General features: G+C 39.8%; 1 protein-coding gene across 7 annotated transcripts in view; it reads right to left on the minus strand.

Annotated features, from left to right (window-relative positions):
* TAF2 (TATA-box binding protein associated factor 2) overlaps window positions 1–23974 on the minus strand; it is a 101641-nt gene that overhangs the window by 75691 nt on the left and 1976 nt on the right. For all 7 annotated transcript variants that reach the window (XM_063817365.1, XM_063817363.1, XM_063817364.1 and 4 more), the window contains exon 3: window positions 12482–12642. Coding sequence is in view for 3 of the 7 variants with exons in the window: in XM_054656972.2 (XP_054512947.2) it covers window positions 12482–12642 (161 nt within the window). In the remaining 4 variants the exon portion in view is untranslated. The remainder of the gene's footprint in view (window positions 1–12481; window positions 12643–23974) is intronic.

Raw genomic sequence — 23974 nt, forward strand, 5'->3', positions numbered from 1 at the left:
ATCTCAACTCACTGCAACCTCCACCTCCAGGTTCAAGCATTCTCATCCCTCAGCCTCCCGAGTAGCTAGGATTACAGGCACCCACCACCACAACCGGCTAATTTTTATATTTTTAGTAGAGATGGTGTTTCACCATGTTGGTCAGGCTGGTCTCGAACTCCTAACCTCTAGTGATCCATTCACCTTGGCCTCCCAAAGTGCTGGGATTACAGGCATGAGCCACCATGCCTGGCCTCTGAGCATTTTCTTAAATATCATTTGATACCAATTATTTGTAAGCATTTTATCTTCTTATATAATTTCTAAGAACACTCTTTAGCCAAGTAATGGTTTGCTCTACTCACCATGTTAAAAACTATTAATCTATGAATACAACAGAATATATATTCTACTCACCAAGTTACATGACTATTATTATGACTATCACATTCTTCATTAATTTTGGAATGCCAAAGCCACTATCCTTTTTTGATACAAATGTAAAGAATACGTGAAGCACTGAATAAATAATTATTCCCTATCAATGTGGCAAAAAATTGAATGGATTCAACAAGCTTTATAATTTGACAAAAATTAAGATGTCTAAAACAAATCAGGATGGGACTCAGTTCCTCAAAATGTAATAGCACCTACCTCCACCCATTAGTGCATCATAATGTAAGCTTAACGAAGCAGAGAATTTTCAGCAGGCTCACTGTTATATTCACTATGTCAGGAGAGACTACTACATAAATATTTGTTCCATAGTTATCTGACCTTATTTCCCATTTGATGAAAACAATACGATGAAGTCTTACAGAAACGTGAAAATGTTGTTCTCAACTGGTTTTTAAATTGTACTCCATAAAAGCAACTTACATGTGTACATATACACATATTACATTTCCTCGCTGAAATTAGTTTAAAAAAATACGAAAGAAATGAAAGACAGGAAAAAGATATGGAATGGGAAGGGCAAGAATACAAGATGAAATACACAAACACCATGGACCACATCCTCGTTGTACACCTTTATGTCTGCCATCCTGCCGTTAGGTGTAGCCACAAGGTGAAATTAGTGACATTCCCATAACTTAATACTTTTTTCATCTAGTTAAAAGACAAGTTTTAGCTGGACACGGTGGCTCATGCCTGTAATCCCAGCACTTTGGGAGTCCGAGGTGGTGGATCACCTGAGACCAGGAGTTCAAGTCCAGCCTGGCCAATATGGCGAAACCCTCTCTACTAAAAACACAAAAATTAGCCAGGCGTGGTGGTGCATGCCTGTAATTCCAGCTACTCGGGAGGCTGAGGCACGAGAATCACTTGAGCCTGGGAGGCGGAAGTTGCAGTGAGCTGAGATTGCACCACTGCACTCCAACCTGGGCATCAGAGTGAGACTTTTTCTCAAAAAAATTAAAAAATAAAAATAAAAAGACAAGTTCCACATATTCTACGGAATAATTAAAGGAAAAATAAAATGAGAAAAGTCATTAAAGAAACATTAAGGCTACAGACTCTTAACTTGACAGAGGCCATTCCCTCTCCATCTTCATCAATCTCTCTACCAGTTAGGAAGGATATAATATAACTATGGCTTTAACAACTATTCAAGGTAACAACTACAAAGCACAGAGTTCTGGAAGTGAAAAGACTTCTCAATATATTTTAATAATTTCTTTCTGTTAAATAAACATTGTTGACAATGACAATGAACAATGACATTCCAAAAACATTCAGAGCATCTTCACCAGTAGATCCCATCTCAAGAAACCACTTTCTTTGCTCATCCATAAGCAGCAACTCCTCCATCCATTAAAGTTGTATCATGAGACTGCAGCAATTCAGTCTTACCTTTAGGCTCCACTTCTAATTCTAGTTTCATTGCTATTTCTACCACAACTGCAGTTACTTCCTTCTCTAAACCCCTCAAAGTCATCCATGAGGTTTGGAATCAACTTCTTCCAAACCCTTGTTCATGTTGATGTTTTGACGTCCTCCCTAAATCATGAATGTCCTTAATGGCATCCAGAATGGTGAATCCTTTTCAGGGTTTCAACTGACTTTGTCCAGATCCCTCAGAGGAATCACTATCTATGGCAACTATCGCCTTATGAAATGCATTTCTTAAATAATAAGACTTGAAAGTAGAAATTATTCTTTAATCCATAGGCTGCAGAATAGATGTTATGTTAGCACACATAAAAACAGTATTAATCTCCTAGTACATCTCCATCAGAGCTCTTGGGTAACCAGGTGTCTTGTCAATAAGCAGTACCATATTGAAAGGACTCTTCTTCTGACCAGTAATCTCAACAGTGGGCTTAAAATATTCAATTCAGTAAGCCATACTGTGAACACCTGTTGTCATCCAGGCTCTGTTGCTTCATTTACAGAGAACAGGAAGAACAGATTTAGCATAATTGTTAAGGGCCATAGGATTTTTTGGAATGGTAAATGAGCACTGGCTTTAACTTAAAGTTCCCAGCTGCATTAGCCCCTAATAAAAGAGTCAGCCTGTCCTTTGAAGCCAGGCACTGACTTCTTTTTAGCTGGGAAAGTTCCAGATAGCATCTTCTTCTAGTAGAAGGCTGTTTCATCTACATTGAAAATCTGTTGCTTAGTGTAGCAACCTTCATCAAAAACCTTAGCTAAATCTTCTGGATAACTTGCTGCAGCTTCTACATCAGCACTTGTTGCTTCACCTTGCACTTTCATGTTACAAAGTTTCTTTTCTTAAACCTCATGAACCAGCCTCTCTTAGCTTCAAAATGTTCTTCTGCAGCTTCCTCACCTCTCAGCATTCACAGAACTGAAGAGAGTTAAGCCTTGCTCTGGATTAGGCTTGGCCTTAAGGGATGGTGTGGCTGGTTTGATTTTCTATCCAGATCTTTAAAACCTACTCCACATCAGCAATAAGACTGTTTCATTTTCTTATCATTTGTGTATTCACTGGAGCAGTACTTTTAATTTCCTTCAAGAACTTTTCCTTTGCAGTCACAACTTAGCTAACTGGGGCCAAGAGGTCTAGCTTTTGGCCTTCCTCCCTAAGCTTAACCATTTCTATAGCTTTTGGTTTAAAGTGTGAGATATGAGACTCTTCCTTTCACTTGCATGCTCAGAGGCCATTGTAGGGTTATTAATTGACCTAATTTCAATATTGTGTGTCTCAGCAAACAGGGAGGCCCGAGGAGGTGGACAGAGACAGGGAACAGCTGGTCCACAGAGTAGTCAGAACACACACAATGTTTATCATTTAAGTTTACCATCTTATATGGATGCCATCTGTGGCATCCCCAAAACAATTACAATTGTAATATCAAAGATCTCTGATCACAGATTACCTTAACAGATATAATAATGAAAAAGTTTGAAATATTGCAAGAATTACAAAAATGTGACATAGAGACATGAAATGTGCATGTGTTGTTGGAAAAATGGCACTGATAAACTTTCTTGATGTAAGGTTATCACAAACCTTCAATTTGTAAAAAAAAAAAAAAAAAAAAAAAAAACAGTATCTGCGAGGCACAACAGAGCAAAGCACAATAAAGGAGGTATGCCTGTGTTTTTTTAAATTATCATACAATTAAAAAAACACTTTTTTGGGGGTGTACAGTTGTACAAATTTTAACATATGTACAGATTCAGTTAACCACCAAAAGTAGGATATAGAACAGTTCTACCATCCCCAAAAAGTCCCTTATGCTATCCTTTGTGTTAAATAAATGGAATCACATAGAATGCTACCTTTTGAGACTGGCTTGTGTCACTAGGTTTTTGAAATTCATCCAAGTGGTTACATATATTAATAATTTGATCCTTTTGCCATTGAGTGGTATTATATTGTATAGACTGTACCAGTTTGTTGATCCATTGACCAGCTGAAGGGCATTTAGGTTATTTTCAGCTTTGGAAGTGTGAAATAAAACTGTTATGAACATTTGTGTACAGATTTTTGTGTGAATATAAGCTTCATCTCTGTAGTACAAATACCTAACAGTGGGACTACTGAGTCATATGGTAAACACATTTAACTTTCTAAAAATCTACAAAACTGTTTCAGAAGAGTTGTACCATTCTGCATTGCCATCAGCAAGATCTGAAAGCGCCAGTTGCTCCAAATCCTTGTCAGCACTTACTTAACACACCATCTAATTTTAAGGACTATTTTATCTATAGAGTATAATTTATTTTCAATAAAATTTCAAAAACATAAAATTTGATGATTGCAAAACTTGTATTCCACCCCAAGTTATCAGGGAAATGCAAAAATAAAATAACTATTGTACAAAAAGAAAGCCAGATTTAAACATTACATATTAATTAGTTTTTTATGGGAAATTATTTTCATTTAATCTCCTCATTTCCTGAGAAAAGGTGAAGTGGTCCAAATAAAATGAGTGAGTCATTATAAATGGAATCAACTGGGAAGCCAGTCTCAAATAATCTGATGGTTTAGATTTCAATACACAAATCAAATGTTTTCTTTCATAATAACTTCATAGAAGTCAAAAATTACAGTGTAAAATTATAATGTTTTCAATTTTCAGAATAATAATGACTACAAAAATATTTAATGTCCTTGCCCTATAACCTCTACCATCCCCATCTCTCAATCCTCCTTACAGAAGTGCAACTTAAAGAGAAGAAATGCTATAGAGAGATATTGAAAAATTAGTAAATTAAGGGAATAGATATAATTTTCTCTAAGAATTTTAAATATCCATATTGAATTAATATGATAATCATTTGTCAAATAAAGAACATCTGCCTCTTCAAACTATAGATGCAGATTTTATAAAACTTCAGTTTCAATTATTTGTAAACTTTCCCTCTATTTAAAAAATTTTTTATAGAAGTAAACTTTTATGGAAGTAAACTTTTATGGAAGTAAATCAGAAAGCTACACACGCCCTAGTAAACAGCTCGATAAATTTTCACAAACTGAAAAATTAAAGTAATAAGCCAAAACCACAATGAACAAGGATGACTCTAAAAATAACCAAAACAAAATTTAACCTGGAACCATGACATAAGGCTGCTGAGTGAAAAATCTACCTTAACAGGTTTTCCTATGAAAAAGCCTAGGAGTTTCACTGCTTACAAGCTCAAATTTGATCCAACTACAAATGCAACTTTTTTGGTTTTTTTAAAATTTAGAGCGTTTACATGAGCCAAAGTGACAACAGCTGCTCAGAAGACTCACCCAAGTAACCTTGGATATGGCCTCCATTTAAACTTTGTTGCACGCAAGTTTTTAAAGACAAAAAAGAGGGACAGGAAGTGGGTTGACACAAAACTGTCTGTCAGGGATTCTCACTGGTTTAAAGAAATAACATTGATTAGTGATTGGCTATATATAGAGTGTGAGTTATAGCATCCTATGTGACCTTGTTAGGTTAACTAACTACCTGGGCCATAACAGGCAGTTTCAAGGCATTAATAGATAGCTCAAGACAAGGAGCCGAATGTGATTGCTGCCTCATTTTTTTTTTTTTAATTTCAATAGCTTTTTGTGTACAAGTGGTTTTTGGTTACATAGATGAATTTTACAATAGGAATGTCTGAGATTTTAGTGTATCTGTTGCCCAAGTAGTGTACATTGCACCCAATATGTCATTTTTTAAATCTCTCCCTCCTCCCTGCTTCTGAGTCTCCAATATCCAGACTTCTATCACTCTGTATGTCTTCACATACCCATAGCTTAGTCTCGAATAATCTGATGGTTTAGATTTCAACATACAAATAAAAAATGAGAACATATGGTATTTGGTTTTCCATTTCCGAGTTACTTCACTCAGAATACTGGCCTCCAGTTCCAGCCACGTTGCTACAAAAGACATTTCATTATTTTTTTATGGCTGAGTAGTATTCCATGGTGTGTGTGTGTGTGTGTGTGTGTATATGTGTATATATATGGTGTATGTGTGTGTGTATATACACACATGTATACATACACACACACATACACACATATTTCCTTTATCCACTCATCAGTTAATGTGGACTTAGGCTGGTTCCATATCTTTGCAATTGTGAATTGTGCTGCAATAAACATAAACATGTAGGTGTCTTTTTTGACATAGGGACTTATTTTCCTTTTAATAGATAGCCAGTAGTGAGAACGCCAGATCAAGTGGTAGATCTACTTGAACTCTCCATACTGTTTTCCACACAGCTTGTACTAATTTACATTCTCACCAGCAATGTATAAGCATTCCCTTTTTACCATATCCAAGCCAACATCTGTTTTTTTTTGTTTTGTTTTTACTTTTTCATAATGGCCATTCTGGCTGGGATAAGGTGTATGTCATTGTGGTTTTAATTTGTATTTCCCTGATCATTAGTGATGTTGAGAATTTCTTTATATGTGTTGGCTATTTGTATATCTTCTTTTAACAAATGCCTATTCATGTTGCTTTAATGTGTTTTATCTGATATAAAAGAATAGCTACTCCTGCTATCTGATATAAAACAATAGCTACCCCTTTACGATGAGTCTACAAGAATCCTTATGGGTGTTAGGTGATTCTCTTGAGGACAGTGGATATTTGGTTTGTGATTTTTAATCCTAAAACAACTTTTAAAAGGCAAATGAGTTTCAACTACTAGAAATACTGTATCTAGATAAAGGACAAAATGGATCTACTGGAATCTACTGGAATGTAAATACTGATTAGTCCAAATAGGAAGAACCATATCTAGAGTTCCGGGATTACCACATTTAAGAAAACACAGTATCAAATCTGAGATTATCCAGAGAAGGACAAAGAGGATGGAAATAAATTGAGAAAGAGTTTCTAACATGAGGAATGGTTGAGAGTAATCTCAATAATTCTGTAGCCTGAAGATAAGAAAACTTAGGGGAAAAGTATGTATTTAATTAGGATTAAGTTTGTGACTATTAAGGCAAAACGAACTGTAGCTCAATGTAATAAAGAACTTTCCAGCATTTAGAAATAATGAAAGGGGTGTGTTAAAATATAATGAGGACCAAGCATGGTGGCTTATGCCTGTAATTGCAGCACTTTGGGAGACCAAGGCAGAAGGACCACTTGAGGCCAGGAGTTCAAAACCAGTTTAGGCAACATAGTGAGACCATGCATCCAGTAAAAAATAAAAAATTAATTAATTAACCGAACGTGGTGGCATGCACATATTGTTCCAGCTACTCGAGAAGCTAAGGTAGATGATGGCTTCAGTGCAGGAGTTCAAGGCTGCAGTAAGCTATGATTACACCACTGCATTCCAGCCTGGGTGACAGAGCAAGGCTCTGTCTTTAAAAATATAAAAATAAAAAAATTAAGAAAAACATATTATGAGCCCTGCCGAACTGGAAGTATTCAAGTAGAAGATGAAATAGTAAGGCTTCATGTTGAAGTTTAAACTAAATGAACTCTAATGTCCCTCCAACTCTAAGATAACTTAATTCTAATACTAATAAACCAACTGGCAGTGCAGCATTGTAGCTCAGTTAAACTATTGCTATTACTTAACCATAATCAATAAGGGAATTACCAATTTCTATTATGTGACATTAATGAAAGAATTTTAAACTCCATGTAGAAGTCTGCATTAAAATATAGAATCTACAAAATCTTAAAAAAAAAACCACAGCAATTTAAAAAAATCATTATAACTGGATAACTACTTCATTTATATACTAAAATAGATAATTTCATTTCTGCTGCCCCTCCTTGGTGGAAATTAAACTCATTTTTGACACTGAAAAGTTGGGACATTTCAAGTAAAATAAAAAAGGGCTTCTCGGCTGGATGTGGTGGCTCATGCCTGTAATCCCAGCACTCTGGGAGGCTGAGACAGGCGGATCACGAGGTCAGGAGTTCGAGACCAGCTAGGCCAATGTGGTGAAACCCTGTCTCTACCAAAAATACAAAAAAAAAAAAAAAAATTAGCTGGGTGTGGTGGTGCGCGCCTGTAGTCCCAGCTACTAGGGAAGCTGAGACAGGAGAATCGCTTGAACCCAGGAGGTGGAGGTTGCAGTGAGCCGAGATCGTGTCACTGCACTCCAGCCTGGGCGCCAGAGCAGGATTCTGTCTTTAAAAAAAAAAAAAGTGGGGCGGGGTGGGGTGCTTCTCAAAGTGGCAAAGCCTGGCCAGGTGCAGTGGCTCACGCCTGTAATCCCAGAACTTTGGGAGGCCGAGGCAGGCATGATCTCGAACTCATGATTACAAGGCATGATCTCGAACTCATGATCACAAGGTCATGAGTTCGAGACCAACCTGACCAATATGGTGAAACCCTGTCTCTACTAAAGATACAAAAATTAGCCAGGTGTGGTGGCACATGCCTGTAATCCCAGCTACTCGGGAGGGTGAGGCAGGAGGATCGCTTGAACCTGGGAGGCGGAGGTTGCAGTGATCAGAGATTGCACCATTGCACTCCAGCCTGGATGACAGAGCGGGACTTGGTCTTTTTTTTTTTTGAGAGGGAGTCTCGCTCTGTCGCCCAGGCTGGAGGGCAGTGGCTGGATCTCTGCTCACTGCAAGCTCCACCTCCTGGATTCACGCCATTCTCCTGCCTCAGCCTCCAGAGTAGCTGGGACTACAGGCGCCTGCCACCACACCTAGCTAATTTTTTGTATTTTTAGTAGAGACGGGGTTTCACCGTGTTAGCCAGGATGGTCTCGATCCCCTGACCTCGTGATCCGCCCACCTTGGCCTCCCAAAGTGCTGGGATTAAAGGCGTGAGCCACTGCACCCGGCCGAGACTTGGTCTTAAAAAAAAAAGAAAAGAAAAAGAGGCAAAGCCTATCTAGGAACAAAACAAAGAGGAAAAAAAGCTAGGTTACCCATCCACAGAGACAGTTTCTCTGACAAAGTCTACATTTAACTTTTTCTAAGAAAAGAGAAGTACAGCAAAAACAAAAACACCAAAGTGTAGCTCCTGTGGAGACAATCTACAATCTATCTACAATCCATAAGATTCACACACAAAATATATGTCGAAAAACTTCAAGTGCTGAATTATTTTATTGACAAATAGTAAAGCAAAAAGACAGCTGCTTATACACGTTACATAACCAATATGTTTTTAAATTGTTAGTATACGTAAGGTAACATGTCAGCTAACAGTTGGATAAAATAGATAGAAATGCCTTTCAGCCTCTTATCCAAGTGTTTCTTTTCCTTATATTCCTCTACAGTTCAAAGGAGCTGAATCTCAACCACTGTAAGCACACTCTTTCTTTTTTTTTTTTTTTTTTTGAGACGGAGTCTTACTTTGTCGCCCAGGCTGGAGTGCAGTGGCGCGATCTCGGCTCACTGCAAGCTCCGCCTCCCAGGTTCACGCCATTCTCCTGCCTCAGCCTCCCAAGTAGCTGGGACTACAGGCACCCACTACTACACCCGGCTAATTTTTTGTATTTTTTTTTTTTTAGTAGAGATGGGGTTTCACTGTGTTAGCCAGGATGGTCTCGATCTCCTGACCTCATGATCTGCCCGCCTCGGCCTCCCAGAGTGCTGGGATTACAGGCATAAGCCACCGCACCAGGCCTGTAAGCACACTCTTTCAAAAATCAAAAATAGGGAGGGCATGGCACCTTAACTTTAAAACAAATAATAAGAAAATGTGATTAAATAGTACTTCTTTCAGTGTTAAGACATATTTGTATGTAAAATCAATGGTAAAATCAAATTTACCACGGAATTTGATGTTTCACTTTTAATTTCAAAACTGCTATATTTAATTTCTGTTTTAGCTTTATTGGTTCATTAAAGAAAGAAAGTTATTTTAGAAATAAGTAACAGAAGCATCTAGGAGCATGCTAAAGGCCTTAGCTATCTGCCTTTCCCAAAGTTCTCTTTAAAAATAACATCTTTCACTTGTCTTTTTCATATCTAACTGCCAATAAACATAATATTTCTTCTGAATAATTAGTGTGTTTTTGTCATGTCTTATGAATCTTAAAAACCCTCTTTGCTATGGCAATCAGAAATATAAGACACAAATCTACAGTTTTCCTCTAGGAATTGTGCAGTAACTTAATAGTAAGTATCCACCATCCTATACTTGTTTATCCTTCATGCGAATTTCATTAGCTACTTTCTAAAACTTTTGTCTAATAAAACTCTAAAATAAATTTCAAATTCTTTTTGAATAATTCAGAGGATAAACAGAAGCAAAAATATTGAAAATCACCTCTCTTAAAGAGTAATCAAGATTCTAAAGCTAAGCAAAAAAGCAGGGATAGTCAAGCATAGTAGACAATTATTAGTCAAGCATTTACTAAGTGGCCATGGCCAACAGAGCTATGGTTCTAGTTGAATGAAAAACTTTAAATACATTCCATCTTTCCCAATTTCCTAGCCTAACCTTTGAAAAGATTCTCTTTTATAACTTCCTTTTCATTCTTTATATTATAAATATAATATATATACAGGTCTGTGGCCTGTTAGGAACCAGGCCACACAGCAGGAGGTGAGTAGTGGGTGAGCAAGCATTACCTTCTGAGCTTTGCCTCCTGTCAGATCACCAGCAGCACTAGATTCTCATAGGAGCCCAAACTCTATTGTGAACTGCGCATGCAAGAGATCTAGGTCGCACACTACTTATGAGAATCTAATGCCTGATGATCTGAGGTGGAAGTTTCATCCAAAACCCCCTCTGCCCCCCTGGTCCGTGGAAAAACTGTCTTCCATGAAACTGCTGATTTAGAACACTAAAAGTAATGAGGCATCTTCCATTATTACTAGAGAAAAATTTTAGGGAATATTATCAAAATAAAAAGAGCAAAGTAAAGCTTGCTTCCTTAACAGACCAGGATCCCTGTCATTACACTTAACAGATTATCCTGAGACCTGGGCAGCAACAACAAATTATTAGTAAAAAAGATGTACAGACACTGTCTTTTGTGACTGACAAACAGGCATCTTACCCTATTATCAAATGCAGAGTTCTAGGCTGGATAGGGTGGATATTTTGGCCTTCTGGCAAGGTAATGGGTCCTCTATCTGCTCTGTATCAGGTGACCTTTCCATTTATTAGTGTATACTAACTTCCCCAAAGGTAGAAGTTTTTGTTTTTGGGGGGAAAGGGATGCAGATAATTTTGTAATAAGTCTTTTTATGTCAGTTCTACAAATGTGGCTTTAAAAGCAATGTAATTTCAACAACTCACCTTTGTGAAATGGAAAGTTACAGGAGTAAATCAGGGTTCCCTGAATTTTTCCAATCCCATTTGTGTATCTCCTCTCTAAATGTGAAAGATTTTAAACCAATGATTATTGGGACCATAAATATGTCTAAAAATAAGCCTCCCTTCTAAACCTTTGCAATTGCTTATGGCAGTGGTTCTCAAGCTTCGGTCTGTATCAGAATCACCTGGCAAGCTTGTTAAAACACAAACTGTAGGAGCCTACCCACAATTTCTGATTCAGTGGGTCTGGGGTATTGATTGAGAACTGGCCTGTAGAACAAGTTCCCAGTTGATGCTGATGCTTGTCTGGGAATCACACTTTAAGAACTGCTGCCTTAAGGCATTATACCTCTAGACTAGTTAAAACATCATCTTGACTAAAAAGTTTATGATAAAGTTTTGGCAACCTACCCCAAAACACAAAGAATCACAGAAATGATATAACCCAATGTTATCAAAGCTTTGAAAAAGCAAGTGCCCTCAACTGTACTTGATAGTATTTAAAGCAGTAGACATTTAAATACTAGGGCACAATCAGGTAAAATACTGAAAACAGCCATTAGAAATGAAAAGTAAAATAATCAAAGGGAAAAAAATTTGTATGTGACAAAACATTCACTCACTACTTATGACTGCAAAATGCCAAAAAACTGGAGAATAATTATACAAACTATACTACACTGAGCAAATGGAGTATTATTTAACCACAAAGATGACAAAAAATGAAGCCCACACACACACACACACACAGAAAATGGAAACAAAGTATGAAATAGAAAAAGTAGAACATAAAACTGATAACAGCAACATATGTTTAATGATAAAAATCAGAAGTAGCCTCAATAGATGTAGTATTTATCTAAGGTGAAGAAACGAGCTACTTTAGACCTAATATGTTTATAAGATAGTTTAATGCAGTCAATTTCATTATCTACTTTCTAAAACTTTTTTATAGAATATTTTATAGAATATTTTAAAGTAGCCTCTGGTCTACAGATTCCAGTGACCATCTAACCCACTGAAAATTACTTTCAAAATTTATGAAGTAAATAATTAAGAAAAACACTGAAAGTAAAAAAAATGACTAAGAAAATCTAATTAAAGTTCCCAGATAATACTTCCTTAAAGTTTTAACATGAAGAAGGGAAACTTAGTAACTACGTTAGGCACAGCTAGCAAAATCACTTGAACCAAATGTACAGAGTGGTAAAACAGATAAAGATTGGGATTCAAAGCCTATTAACGATCCAAAAAAAAAATACTTTGAGAAAAACTAATCCAATCATTAAAAACATTTTTTCAAAACTGTTAAAAATAGTGGCTTTTAAAGTGCATAACTTACTGTTTTGATTCACTGTGACAAACTTCCAAGGTTGGGTCATTATAAATAAAAGCAGCCTCTAAATCATTGATCCTTACTCGGTATATTCTACACTGTTTGCTGTTCAACTTGATTCTATTCAAGTTTGCAACTGTGGGAAATATAGTCAGTTCCACAAATCCCTGTAAAGATAGAGAATAACAACTTCATTATAAAGACTGGTATGTTTCAGAATATATTTCTTTTATTTTCACCACTTGTACACATATTATACTCCAGAGACAAAATCCCAAATAGCTACATACATACATATGCTCTCCAAGTATCTTAATTTCAAACATGATTGTCCTAGTGACTGAATGGGTGTGAGTTATGTATACTTTATCATCCTGGTGGTTCATATTCACTATCAGTGAAAATTAGGCAGTCAGAAAAAAGTAAAAGGGCTCGCTATGCTCAAAAACCAGAATTTCTAAACAGACTAGGCCCTAAAAAGGGAAGAATAAAAAAATGACAGAGCAGAAAGGGAATCAAAACCAGAAGGCTGATGAGTGAAAGAACATGGCAGAAAAAAAAAAGGGGTAAAAAATTATACCACTGAAGCTAACAAGTATGAGTTTCTGCTCATGAGTAAATTAGGACAGGTAAAACAGCAAGAGCTACAAAAGATACCAAGGCAAGTAGGAAAAATCTGCTGCCATATCCAGGAGCAGCAAATACATCACAGTGTTCAATCACTTCCTATCAAGTAGTCCAGAGGCCATATGTAGTTCTACCATGTTAGCTGTATGGTAGCAATGTCTCTGTATCCAACACATGAAAAACAGTTAAATACAGACTGCCCACCACCCTCTTGTATTCAATTAATGGGAAAGACGAACAGATGAAACACAGAATATATGTTAATTGATTTTAATATCCTGGGTTGAAAATTGATGTACTCAAACATAAAACAAGGGACAGCATGAAATAGCAATATTTCAGGACTCCAACGTGAAGAGAAAAATTTCAGAGGCTATAACAGAAATATCTAAGACAAAATTCAGACAGCAACCACAGAGGACTAGATTATAATGGCTGCTACCATGTACCAGACATTACACTAGATACTTTCCTATGTTCCCTCTAATCCTAATACCAACTCTAAGAGACAAGTACTACTTTATACTTTCTACAGAGAAGCTACAAATACTACTGTACAGTATTTAAAAAAGTTAACTTTTTACAGATAAGATAACAAAGGCAAAAAAAGTAGGTCAGTAATAAGTAGAGACTAGAGATTCAGACACAACTAAATAATTCCAAACAATTCCCACTATGCCATAATGCCTGTGGGTACAAGGGTTTTAAATAATATGCAAGAATTGTTTTTAGGTAACATTTAGTCCAACCGCTCAAGAAAGCCTAGAGATTCTGTAGCCCCTTTGTTCTCAATTCCCAAGTAAGAGGAGAGCCATACACTCTTAAATTAGAACAATCTGCACATATCTGTGAGTTAGAAACACAGAGAACAAAAGAACAAAGGCCAAAATAAAGTTGATAAAGATTCTGTGTTTAAAGGTGTAAACTATGAGCTGCTGTAGGAAGACCAGAATTCCTTTTAATTAGCATATCTGTCATCCAATGACCATTCTAAATTTAAATGAGCTTGGATCAGCTGAAAGATAAGATTTAGAACGAAGACAACTACAAAACAAAAGATTAAAGAAAGTACTGTCAACTGCTACTTGGGTGGGACATAAGAACAGAATCTGGTTTTCTAAACTCTGGTAACAATAATAGAATGATGAAATGTATTTCAGGAAGATAGGAAAAGCCCAGTCTCCTTGTACCATCAGGCCTCTGCCACCACCTAGGGCTCTAACCTACACCTGCCTGAAACATTCAGACCCATTAACCTCTACAAGTCTTCAATCTCTGCCGCCCTTAGCCACTGGCATAACTGCAAGCCCCTCGGGTCATCTAGCTTCTCACTCCTTGCTTCTTGCTCTCTCCCCACCACTTCACAGATAACCATTCTCCTGGAGCCCACACTCCATTTTAAACATTTCCCCTGTGCTTTTCAACCTTTTCTAAAACTCCCTCTCTACCCTCTTGCCTTAAATGAAATGGTTCCTGAATCCTCCTAGAGAAGAAGCTACTTACTCTCCCATTCACTATAAACGAGGGTAGTGGAAAACAGGCATTCTCCTAGTTTCCACGACTACTTCTGGGTCACTTATAGGATTTTATTTAATGTACACTACAAGGTTAAGGACAGAGTAGTGTCACCGTGAAAAGCAGGTGTTCTGGAGGTAGACTCCCTGTATTCAAATCCTAGCTCTACCACTTAGTAACTGTATGATATTGGGCTAGTAACTCCAGCCCACTGTGCCTCAGTTTCCTCATAAAAAATGACATTATTGGCCTATTAGTGTTATTATGACCACCGAACAGCCAGGCATGGGCTCATGGCTGTAATCCTAGCACTTTGGGAGGCTGAGGCAGGAGGACTGCTTGAATCCAGGAGTTCAGAACCAGCCTGGTCAACATAGCAAGACCCTATCTGTACATAAACTATTAAAAAATTAGCCAGGCATGGTGGCTTTAGTTCCAGTTACTGGGGAGGCTGAGGTGGAATGATTGCTTGAGCCTGGGAGGTTGAGGCTGCAGCGAGTCATGATTGTGACACGGGTGACAGAGCAAGATCACATCTCAAAAAACAAAGACAACTGAAAAACTTACATGGAAAACACTTAAAATTATAGCTGGCATCTAGTATTTGCTTAATAAATGCTTTTGTTATTCTTTTCTGTTTATCCTTTGTGTTCATGCTATACAGGTACACCATCCTTTATGCTTCTTCATTAATATCTATGAAATTCCCCAACATTTGCTGAAGGCTCATACTCTTGCCTTTTTTTTTTCTTTTTTTTCAGAGACAGGGTATTGCTCTGTCACCCAGGCTGGAGTGCAGTGTAGCAATCATGGCATACTGCAGCCTCAATCTTCCAGGCTCAAGTGATCCTCCCACCTCAGCCTCCAGAGTAGCTGGGGACTACAGAAATGCATTACCACACCTGGTTAATTAAAAATTTTTTTCTCTAGAGACGGGTCTTATCATGTTGCCCAAGCTGGTCTAGAACTTCTGGCCTCAAGTGACCCTCCTATCTCAGCCTCCAAGAGCACTGGGATTACAGGTATAAATACTGCAACTGGTCACATACTCTTCTTTTGTAACACAAGTCTGCCATCACTCTAAGTGACTTGAATATAGATGTGTCTGATCCATCCAATAAAACTGCCTCAAAGTTCCTTGACCTCAATTCCTACAATCTTCACTTCCATCCAGGAAGAATCAAGATCACACTCTGAAAAGCACTTCATCACTGCTTAGAACTGCTCTGATGCTGACATTATGAACTCAAATGTCCACAATGCCTCTCCTCACCCCTCTCATTACTTCTCTCCCAGTCCTCCTGTTCAACTGCCTGAAATCCTCCTGTCCTTGACTTCTTCCAGTTTCTCACCAGAAAAGAATTCAGAAAAGAATAACAAAAGCATTTATTAATCTTCTTGGCACTCCTGGGGCTTTTTCTCCCTTCACCCTAATTCCTTAAATTCAACCACTCCTCTGCCAACTACCAATTATCTTGCCCCTCTGTTTCACGTACCCATCTTTCCCTTCTGTTTAAGAATGATATATCCAATGGTCCTTTAGCACCCACTCCCCACAATATCCTCAGAAATATCACTGTTTTTCTCTCTCCTATAATTACAATCTTTCCTTTCTGTAGAATTTTTTCCTGTGCCTATAAATATGTTCAAGACTCAAGGTTTTAAATGCCTTTAGATCTATGCTATCCTCAAATGAATTTTGTGCCATCTTTTTCCCATACCTTCAAAACAGAAATTCTTGAAAAAGTAGAATATGTTCACTGTTCCAACTCTCTCTTCCATTCAGTACAGTATGACTTATGCAGTCATCATTCCACTGAAGTTACCTGACATGTTTGGGCTGTGTCCCCACCCTAATCTCATCTTGAATTCTCATGTGTTGTGGGAGACCTGGTGGGAGGTAACTTAATCATGAGGGCAAGTCTTTCCATGCTATTCTCATAAAGTGAATAAATCTCATGAAATCTGATGGTTTGAAAAACGGGAATTTTTCTGCACAAGCTCTTTTTGCCTCCCGCCATCCACGTAAGATATGACTTGCTCCTCCTTGCCTTCTGCCATGATTGTGAGGCTTCTCCAGCCACGTGGAACTGTAAGATCTCCATTAAACCTCTTTCCTTTGTAAACTGCCCAGTCTCAGGTATGTCTTTATCAGCAGCATGAAAATGAACTAATACAGTAAACTGCTACCAACAGAGTGGGGTGCTGCTAAAAAGTTACCTGAAAATGTGGAAGCGACTTTGGAACTAGGTAATAGGCAGAGGTTGGAACAGTTTAGATGGCGCAGAAGACAGGAAAATGCGGGAAAGTTTGGAACTTCCTACAGACTTGTTGAATGGCTTTGACCAAAATGCTGATAGTGATATGGACAATAAGGCCCAGGCTGAGGTGGTCTCAGATGGAGATGAGAAACTTGTTGGGAACTAAAGCAAAGGTGACTCTTGCTATGTTTTTGCATAGAGACTGGCAGCATTTTGCCCCTGCCCTAGAGATTCGTGGAACTTTGAACTTGAGAAAGATGATTTAGGGTATCTGGTAGAAGAAATGTCTAAGCAGCAAAGCAGTCAAGAGGTGACTTGGGTGCTGTTAGAGGCAGTCCATTTTATAATGAAAGTAGAGCATAAAAGTGTGGAAAATTTGCAGCCCGACAATGATAGAAAAGAAAATCCGGGCTGGGCATGGTGGCTCACACCTGTAATTCCAGCACATTGGGAGGCTGAGGCAGGTGGATCATGAGGTCAGGAGTTCAAGACCAGCCTGGCCAAGATGGTGAAACCCCATCTCTACTAAAAATACAGAAAATTAGCCAGGCATGGTGGTGGGCACCTGTAATCCCAGCTACTCAGGAGGCTGAGACAGAGAATTGCTTGAACCCAGGAGGTGGAGGTTGCAGCGAGCTGAGATTGAGCCACTGCACTCCAGCCTGGGGGACAGAGTGAGACTCCGTCTCAAAAAAAAAAAAAAAAAGAAAAAAGAAAATCCCATTTTCTGAGGAGAAGTCCAAGCTGGCTACAGAAATTTGCATAAGTAACAGGGAGCTGAAAGTTAATCCCCAAGAAAATGGGGAAAATGATGTCTCCAGGGCATGTCAGAGGTCTTCACACAGCCCCTCCCATCACAGGCCCGGAGGCCTAGGAGGAAAAAGTGGTTTTGTGGGCCAGGCCCAGGGTCCCTACGCTGTGTGCAGCCTAGGGACTTGATGCCCTGCATCCTATCCACTCCAGCCAGGGCTGAAAGGGGCCAACTTTGAGCTTGGGCCATAGTTTCAGATGGTACAAGCCTCAAGCCTTGGCAGCTCCCATGTGGTGGTGAGCCTGCGAGTGCAGAGAAGTCAAGAATTGAGGTTTGGGAACCTCCACCTAGATTTCAGAAGATGTATGGAAATGCCTGGATGCCCAGGCAGAAATTTGCTGTAGAGGTAGGATCCTCACAGAGAACCTCTCCTAGGCCAGTGCAGAAGAGAAATGTGGTGTCAGAGCCCCCACACAGGGTCCCTACTGAGGCACCACCTAGTGGAGCTGTGAGAAGAGGGCCACCATCCTCCAGACCCCAGAATGGTTCACTGACAACATGCACCGTGCACCTGGAAAAGCTGCAGACACTCAACGCCATTCAGTCAAGGCAGCCGGGAGGCTGCAACCTGCAAAGTCTCAGAGGCAGAGCTGCCCAAAACTATGGGAACCTACCTCTTGCATCAGCATGACCTGGATGTGACATGGAGTCAAGGGAGATCATTTTGGAGCTTTAAGATTTGACTGCCCTGCTGTATTTCAGACTTGCATGGGGCCTGTAGCCCCTTTGTTTTGGCTAATTTCTGCCATTTGGAATGGCTGTATTTACCCATTGCCTGTACTCTCATTGTATCTAGGCAGTAACTAGCTTGCTTTTGATTTCACAGGCTCATAGGCGGAAGGGACTTGTCTTGTCTCTGATGAGACTTAGGACTGTGGACTTTTGAGTTAATGCTGAAATGAGTTAAGGTTTTGGGGGACTGTTGGGAAGTCATGATTGGTTTTGAAATGTGAGGACTTAAGATTTGGGAGGGGCCAGGGGCAGAATGATACAATTTGGCTGTGTCCCCACCCAAATCTCATCTTGAATTCCCATGTGTTGTGGGAGGGACCCAGTGGGAGGTAACTGAATCATGGGGGCAAGTCTTTCCTGTGCTGTTGTCATGATAGTCTCACGAGACCTGATGGTTTTTTTGTTTGTTTGTTTTTATGAGATGGAGTCTCGCTCTGTCGCCCAGGCTGGAGGGCAGTGGTGCGATCTTGGCTCACTGCAAGCTCCGCCTCCTGTGTTCACACCATTCTCCTGCCTCAGCCTCCCGAGTAGCTGGGACTACAGGTGCCCACCGCCACGCCTGGCTAATTTTTTTTTTTTTTTTTGTATTTTTAGTACAGACAGGGTTTCACTGTGTTAGCCAGGATGGTCTCGATCTCCTGACCTCATGATCTGCCCGCCTCGGCCTCCCAAAGTGCTGGGATTACAGGCCTGAGCCACCGTGCCTGGCCCTGATGGTTTTAAAAACAGGAGTTTTTGCAAATACCACATGTTCTCACTCATAAGTGGGAGTTGAATAATGAGAACACATGGACACAGGGAGGGGAACATCAAACACCAGGGCCCGTTGCGGGGTGGGGGACTAGGGGAGGGATAACATTAGAAGAAATACCTAATGTAGGTGACAAGTTTATGGGTGCAGCTAACCGCCAGGGCACATGTATACCTATGTAACAAAACTGCACGTTCTGCACATGTAACCCAGAACTTAAAGTATAATTTAAAAAAAACAAGAAACAAACAAAAAAAACAGGAGTTTCTCTGCACGAGCTCTCTTTTTGCCTGCTGCCATCCATGTAAGAGATGACTTGCTACTCCTTGCCTTCTGCCATGATTGTGAGGTTTCCCCAGCCACATGGAACTGTGAGTTCTCCATTAAACCACTGTCCTTTGTAAATTGCCCAGTTTCAGGTATGTCTTTATTAGCAGCGTGAAAATGGACAAATACTTTACCCTTGCTATGGTCACTTATGACCAAGATTACTTTCAGTTTTCAAGTTTATATTTCCTGTTTACATTTAAAATTAATAACCATTCCATTTCCTCCTTTTTTTTTTTTTTGAGATGGGGTTTCACTCTTGTTGTCCAGGCTGGAGTGCAGCAGTGCAATTTCGGCTCACTGGAACCTCCACCTCCTGGGTTCAAGTGACTCTCCTGCCTCAGCCTCCCGAGTAGCTGGGATTACAGGCATCTGCCACCACACTCAGCTAATTTTTTTGTATTTTTAGTAGAGACGGGGTTTCACCATGTTGGCCAGTCTGGTCTCAAACTCCTGACCTTACACCAGCCTCGGCCTCCCAAAGTGCTGGGGTTACAGGCATGAGCCACCACACCCAGCCTCCTCCTTCTTAAAATATGTTTTTCAGCCAGGTGTGGTGGCTCACACCTGTAATCCTAGCACTTTGGAAAGCCAAAGTAGGGTGGATCGCTTGAGCCCAGGAGTTTGAGACCAGCCTAAGCAACATGGCAAAACTCCGTCTCTACAAAAAATACAAAAATTAGCCAGGCTGGTGGTACGTGCCTGTGGTCCCAGCTACTCAGGAGGCTGAGGTGGGATAACCACCTGAGCCCAGGGAGGTTGAGGCTGCAGTGAGCTGTGATTGTGCCACTGCACTCCAGCCTAGGCGACAGTGAGATCCTGTCTCAAAAAAAAAGGTTTTCCCTGGTTTCTACAGCCCAAGTGTCAGTTTTCTCAAATATCATGTTCTTCAGATATTTCTCCCTGATGCTCACTTCCTGCTAGATACTCTAAGTGAGCTTTTCCACACCCTTAATGAACAATTGTATATCAAAGGCTCCCAAATTTCTCTCACCATCCTTTATCTGCACAGACATGTAGCCAACTACCCACTATTCATCTCAATTTAATAACCCCAAAGTGCATGGAATGTAATTTTCTAATCTGACCTATGAATCTTTCCTCTCAAACCTGCTGCCCTTCCCTTCCATACACAGAGTAACCATTTGTTTAAACTTACACATTTTATCTTGTACCCTATCATACAGAAGTAGATGGCATGATCAATTGCTGAAGGCTCAGTTACAACTACAATTGAGAAACCTCCCACAGGATGCTGCCTTAAATTAGTAGACAATGTATCTCTCCTAGCCAAAATAGAACTGGGAACCAAGGGGTGAAAGTTGGAGTGACTACTCTCACTATTACACCAAAAAGGCCATGGAAGGAATTTTTTTTTTTTTTTTTTGGAGCGGGGGACAGAGTTTTGCTCTTGTTGCCCAGGCTGGAGTGCAGTGGCATGATCTCGGCTCACTGCAACATCTGCCTCCCGTGTTCAAGTGATTCTCCTGCCTCAGCCTCCCAAGTAGCTGGGATTACGGGTGCCCGCCACCATGCTCAGCTAATTTTTTGTATTTTTAGTAGAGATAGGGTTTCACTGTGTTGGCCAGGTTGGTCTCAAACTCCTGACCTCGTGATCTGCCCACTTCGGCCTCCCAAAGTGCTGGGATTACAAGCGTGAGCCACTGCGCCTGGCCAATTCTTGTATTTTTAGTAGAGACAGGGTTTCACCATGTTGGCCAGACAGGTCTTGAACTCCTGACCTCAGGTGATCCATCCGCCTTGGCCTCCCAAAGTGCTGGGATTACAGGTGTGAGCCACCGTGCCCAGCCATGGAAGGAATTTTTGCCTCCTGTCTCTGTGACCCTGGGTTCAGCATGTTGAGAGGTCCTGGTGCCTAAGTGAAGAATGCATCCACCAGGGCACATAACCATGATTCCATTCCATTGAAGTTGAGGCTGCCCCTTGACCACCTTGAGCTCCTCATCCCAAAGAACCAAAAAGCAGAGAAAGGGGTCCTGTTCTGGCTAGAATGAATCATTTCAATTACCAAACAGAAAAGTAAAGCTTTGCTATACAATAAGGACAAGAATCACATCTGAAATCTAGGGGATTCCCTCAGATGCCTCTCAGATCCCCCCTAACAGTCCTAGGCAACAGAAACTGCAACAACCCAATAAAGATATAAACAGCAGTGAAGGTCCTAAAGAAACAAGGGTCTAGGTCATCCCAATAGAAATGTCAGCAGAAGGAAAAGGAAACACCAAAGGGGTGAAGAAATAAAGCAGTATGTATCAACTTCGGCCATGCTACCAGCTAAGGGAAGCAGGGACTGTTACAATTTAGTTTTATACTATTTCTTTCAACCACTTTTCTTTCCACTATCTTGCATAAAAGACACTAGAGGTAACTAATATTTTAGGTGGGAACAGGGCTGAACTGTCATCTCTCACACTAACAGAATAGCTCAGGGGTTAGCAAACTGTCTCTTAAAGGGCCAGATAGAAATATTTCAGGCTTTGTGGGTCACACAGTCTCTGTCTCAGCTACTCACCTCTGCCAGCTTAGCTCCAAAACCTCCACAGTCAATATGTAAATAAATGGGGATGGCTGTGTTCAAGTAACATTTCACTTAAAAAACAAGTAGTCAGCCACTACCAACTCTTTCAGTGGCTCATAGGACTTTGTAAGTTCCCCATGTTAGGAGCACTAGCTTTTCATCTCAACCAAAGACAATAGTGGATGTGTTGGGGTTAAAAAGGTAGACTGTTCTGATTATTCTCACTTTGCCCCTCCTGATCTGCTCTCTACCCTACTCAATACCCTACGAGCTGCATTAACTGGGCTCTACCCTTCTGGCTGGGTTGGTCCAACAGTTTCCACAAAAAGGAAACTGGAAAACAGAAGGAAAGCAAGTTTACATTAATTACCCCAGATTCCTTTCTGCCAGGCTGAAGGTAAGCAGTAGCTTCATTCTTCTATTAAAAGACACAGGTCCTACAAGGTGACCCATTCCATGGCTACAGTAGGTTCTAGTAACTTCCCCTTCCCTTTGTTGTTTCAGGCCTAGACAACTGTTCCTCACTGTTGATAGCTCAGAGGGTTCCTCCACCTCATGTTGGTTTCTGTTAACTCTGTTCTAAATAGTCCCTTCAATTCCCTCAATTAACTTGTGTGTATGTGTGAGTGTGTGTGTGTGTATATATATGTATGTGTATATATATATACACATACATATATGTATATCTGCCATTTACTTCCTACCAAGATCCTAACCCATACAACATCCAATCAAAGTTTCCAATGGGAAACTTAAGTCATCCACAACCCCTTTATAGCAGTCTTGAAAAAGCCACATGCAACTTCTATTGATTCCTCAGGGACAACACAGGTGGAAGGGGGAATGACAGACGTAAAAAGTGCATCAAACTCTTAGGTCATCAGTGATTAAAAAGGGTTTCATCATTTGCCAACTTTATGCCCTTAAGAAAGTTACTTAACCTCCATTCTTTTTTTAGTTTTTTTTTTTTTTTGAGACGGAGTCTTGCTCCGTCGCCCAGGCTGGAGTGCAGTGGCGCGATCTCGGCTCCCTGCAAGTTCGCCTCCCAGGTTCATGCCATTCTCCTGCCTCAGCCTCCCGAGTAGCTGGGACCACAGGCACCCACCACCACGGCCAGCTAATTTTTTGTATTTTTAGTAGAGACAGGGTTTCACTGTGTTAGCCAGGATGGTTTCGATCTCCTGACCTCATGATCCACCCGCCTCAGCCTCCCAAAGTGCTGGGATTACAGGTGTGAGCCACCGTGCCTGGCCCTGAACCTCCATTCTTTTAGCTGCCTCAATCATGCCTTAATTCTAATATTAGGATTAAAATATTATCTATCTCACAGGGTAATTATGAAGATTAAGTGAGTTAATACACATAAACCTTAGAAGATATCTTACATATATTAATGGCTAAATATATGTTCACTAATTCAATCATGTCAACTCTATTTCAATTCCATTTTCACTAATGCTATCTTCATTTAGGACTTCACCATTTCTCCCCTAGATTACTGCAGTAACCTCTGAACTAGACTCCCTAATTCCCTTATCTTTCCTACCCAATTCATACAACATAATACAACTCAAGTATCCTACTATATAAGATACAAGGTACATAACCTAGGGAAGACTGCATGAGAAATTCCATAAACGAGGAGACTAAATTTAATAAACCTTTTAGGAACATTACAAATCTAAGATTCTATGACTCATGAAAAGCGACATTTTCCTATCTATTCAGCTTATCCTAAGTAAATATATACATACATGGGTAACAAATCTGACAGAGAAGTTGATACCATCACTCAAGGAAAACCAGCTCTCATTAACATTTTAGCCTATGTAATAAAGGTAGCCCTAAGAAAGTAAATTAAATAAATACTTGAGTTTTCAGCCAGGTGCAGTGGTTCATGCCTGTAATCCCAGCATTTTGGGAGGCACAGGCAGGT

This window comes from Pan troglodytes, chromosome 7 (genome assembly GCF_028858775.2).
Source record: "Pan troglodytes isolate AG18354 chromosome 7, NHGRI_mPanTro3-v2.0_pri, whole genome shotgun sequence".
In the NCBI taxonomy this organism is placed as follows: domain Eukaryota; kingdom Metazoa; phylum Chordata; class Mammalia; order Primates; family Hominidae; genus Pan; species Pan troglodytes.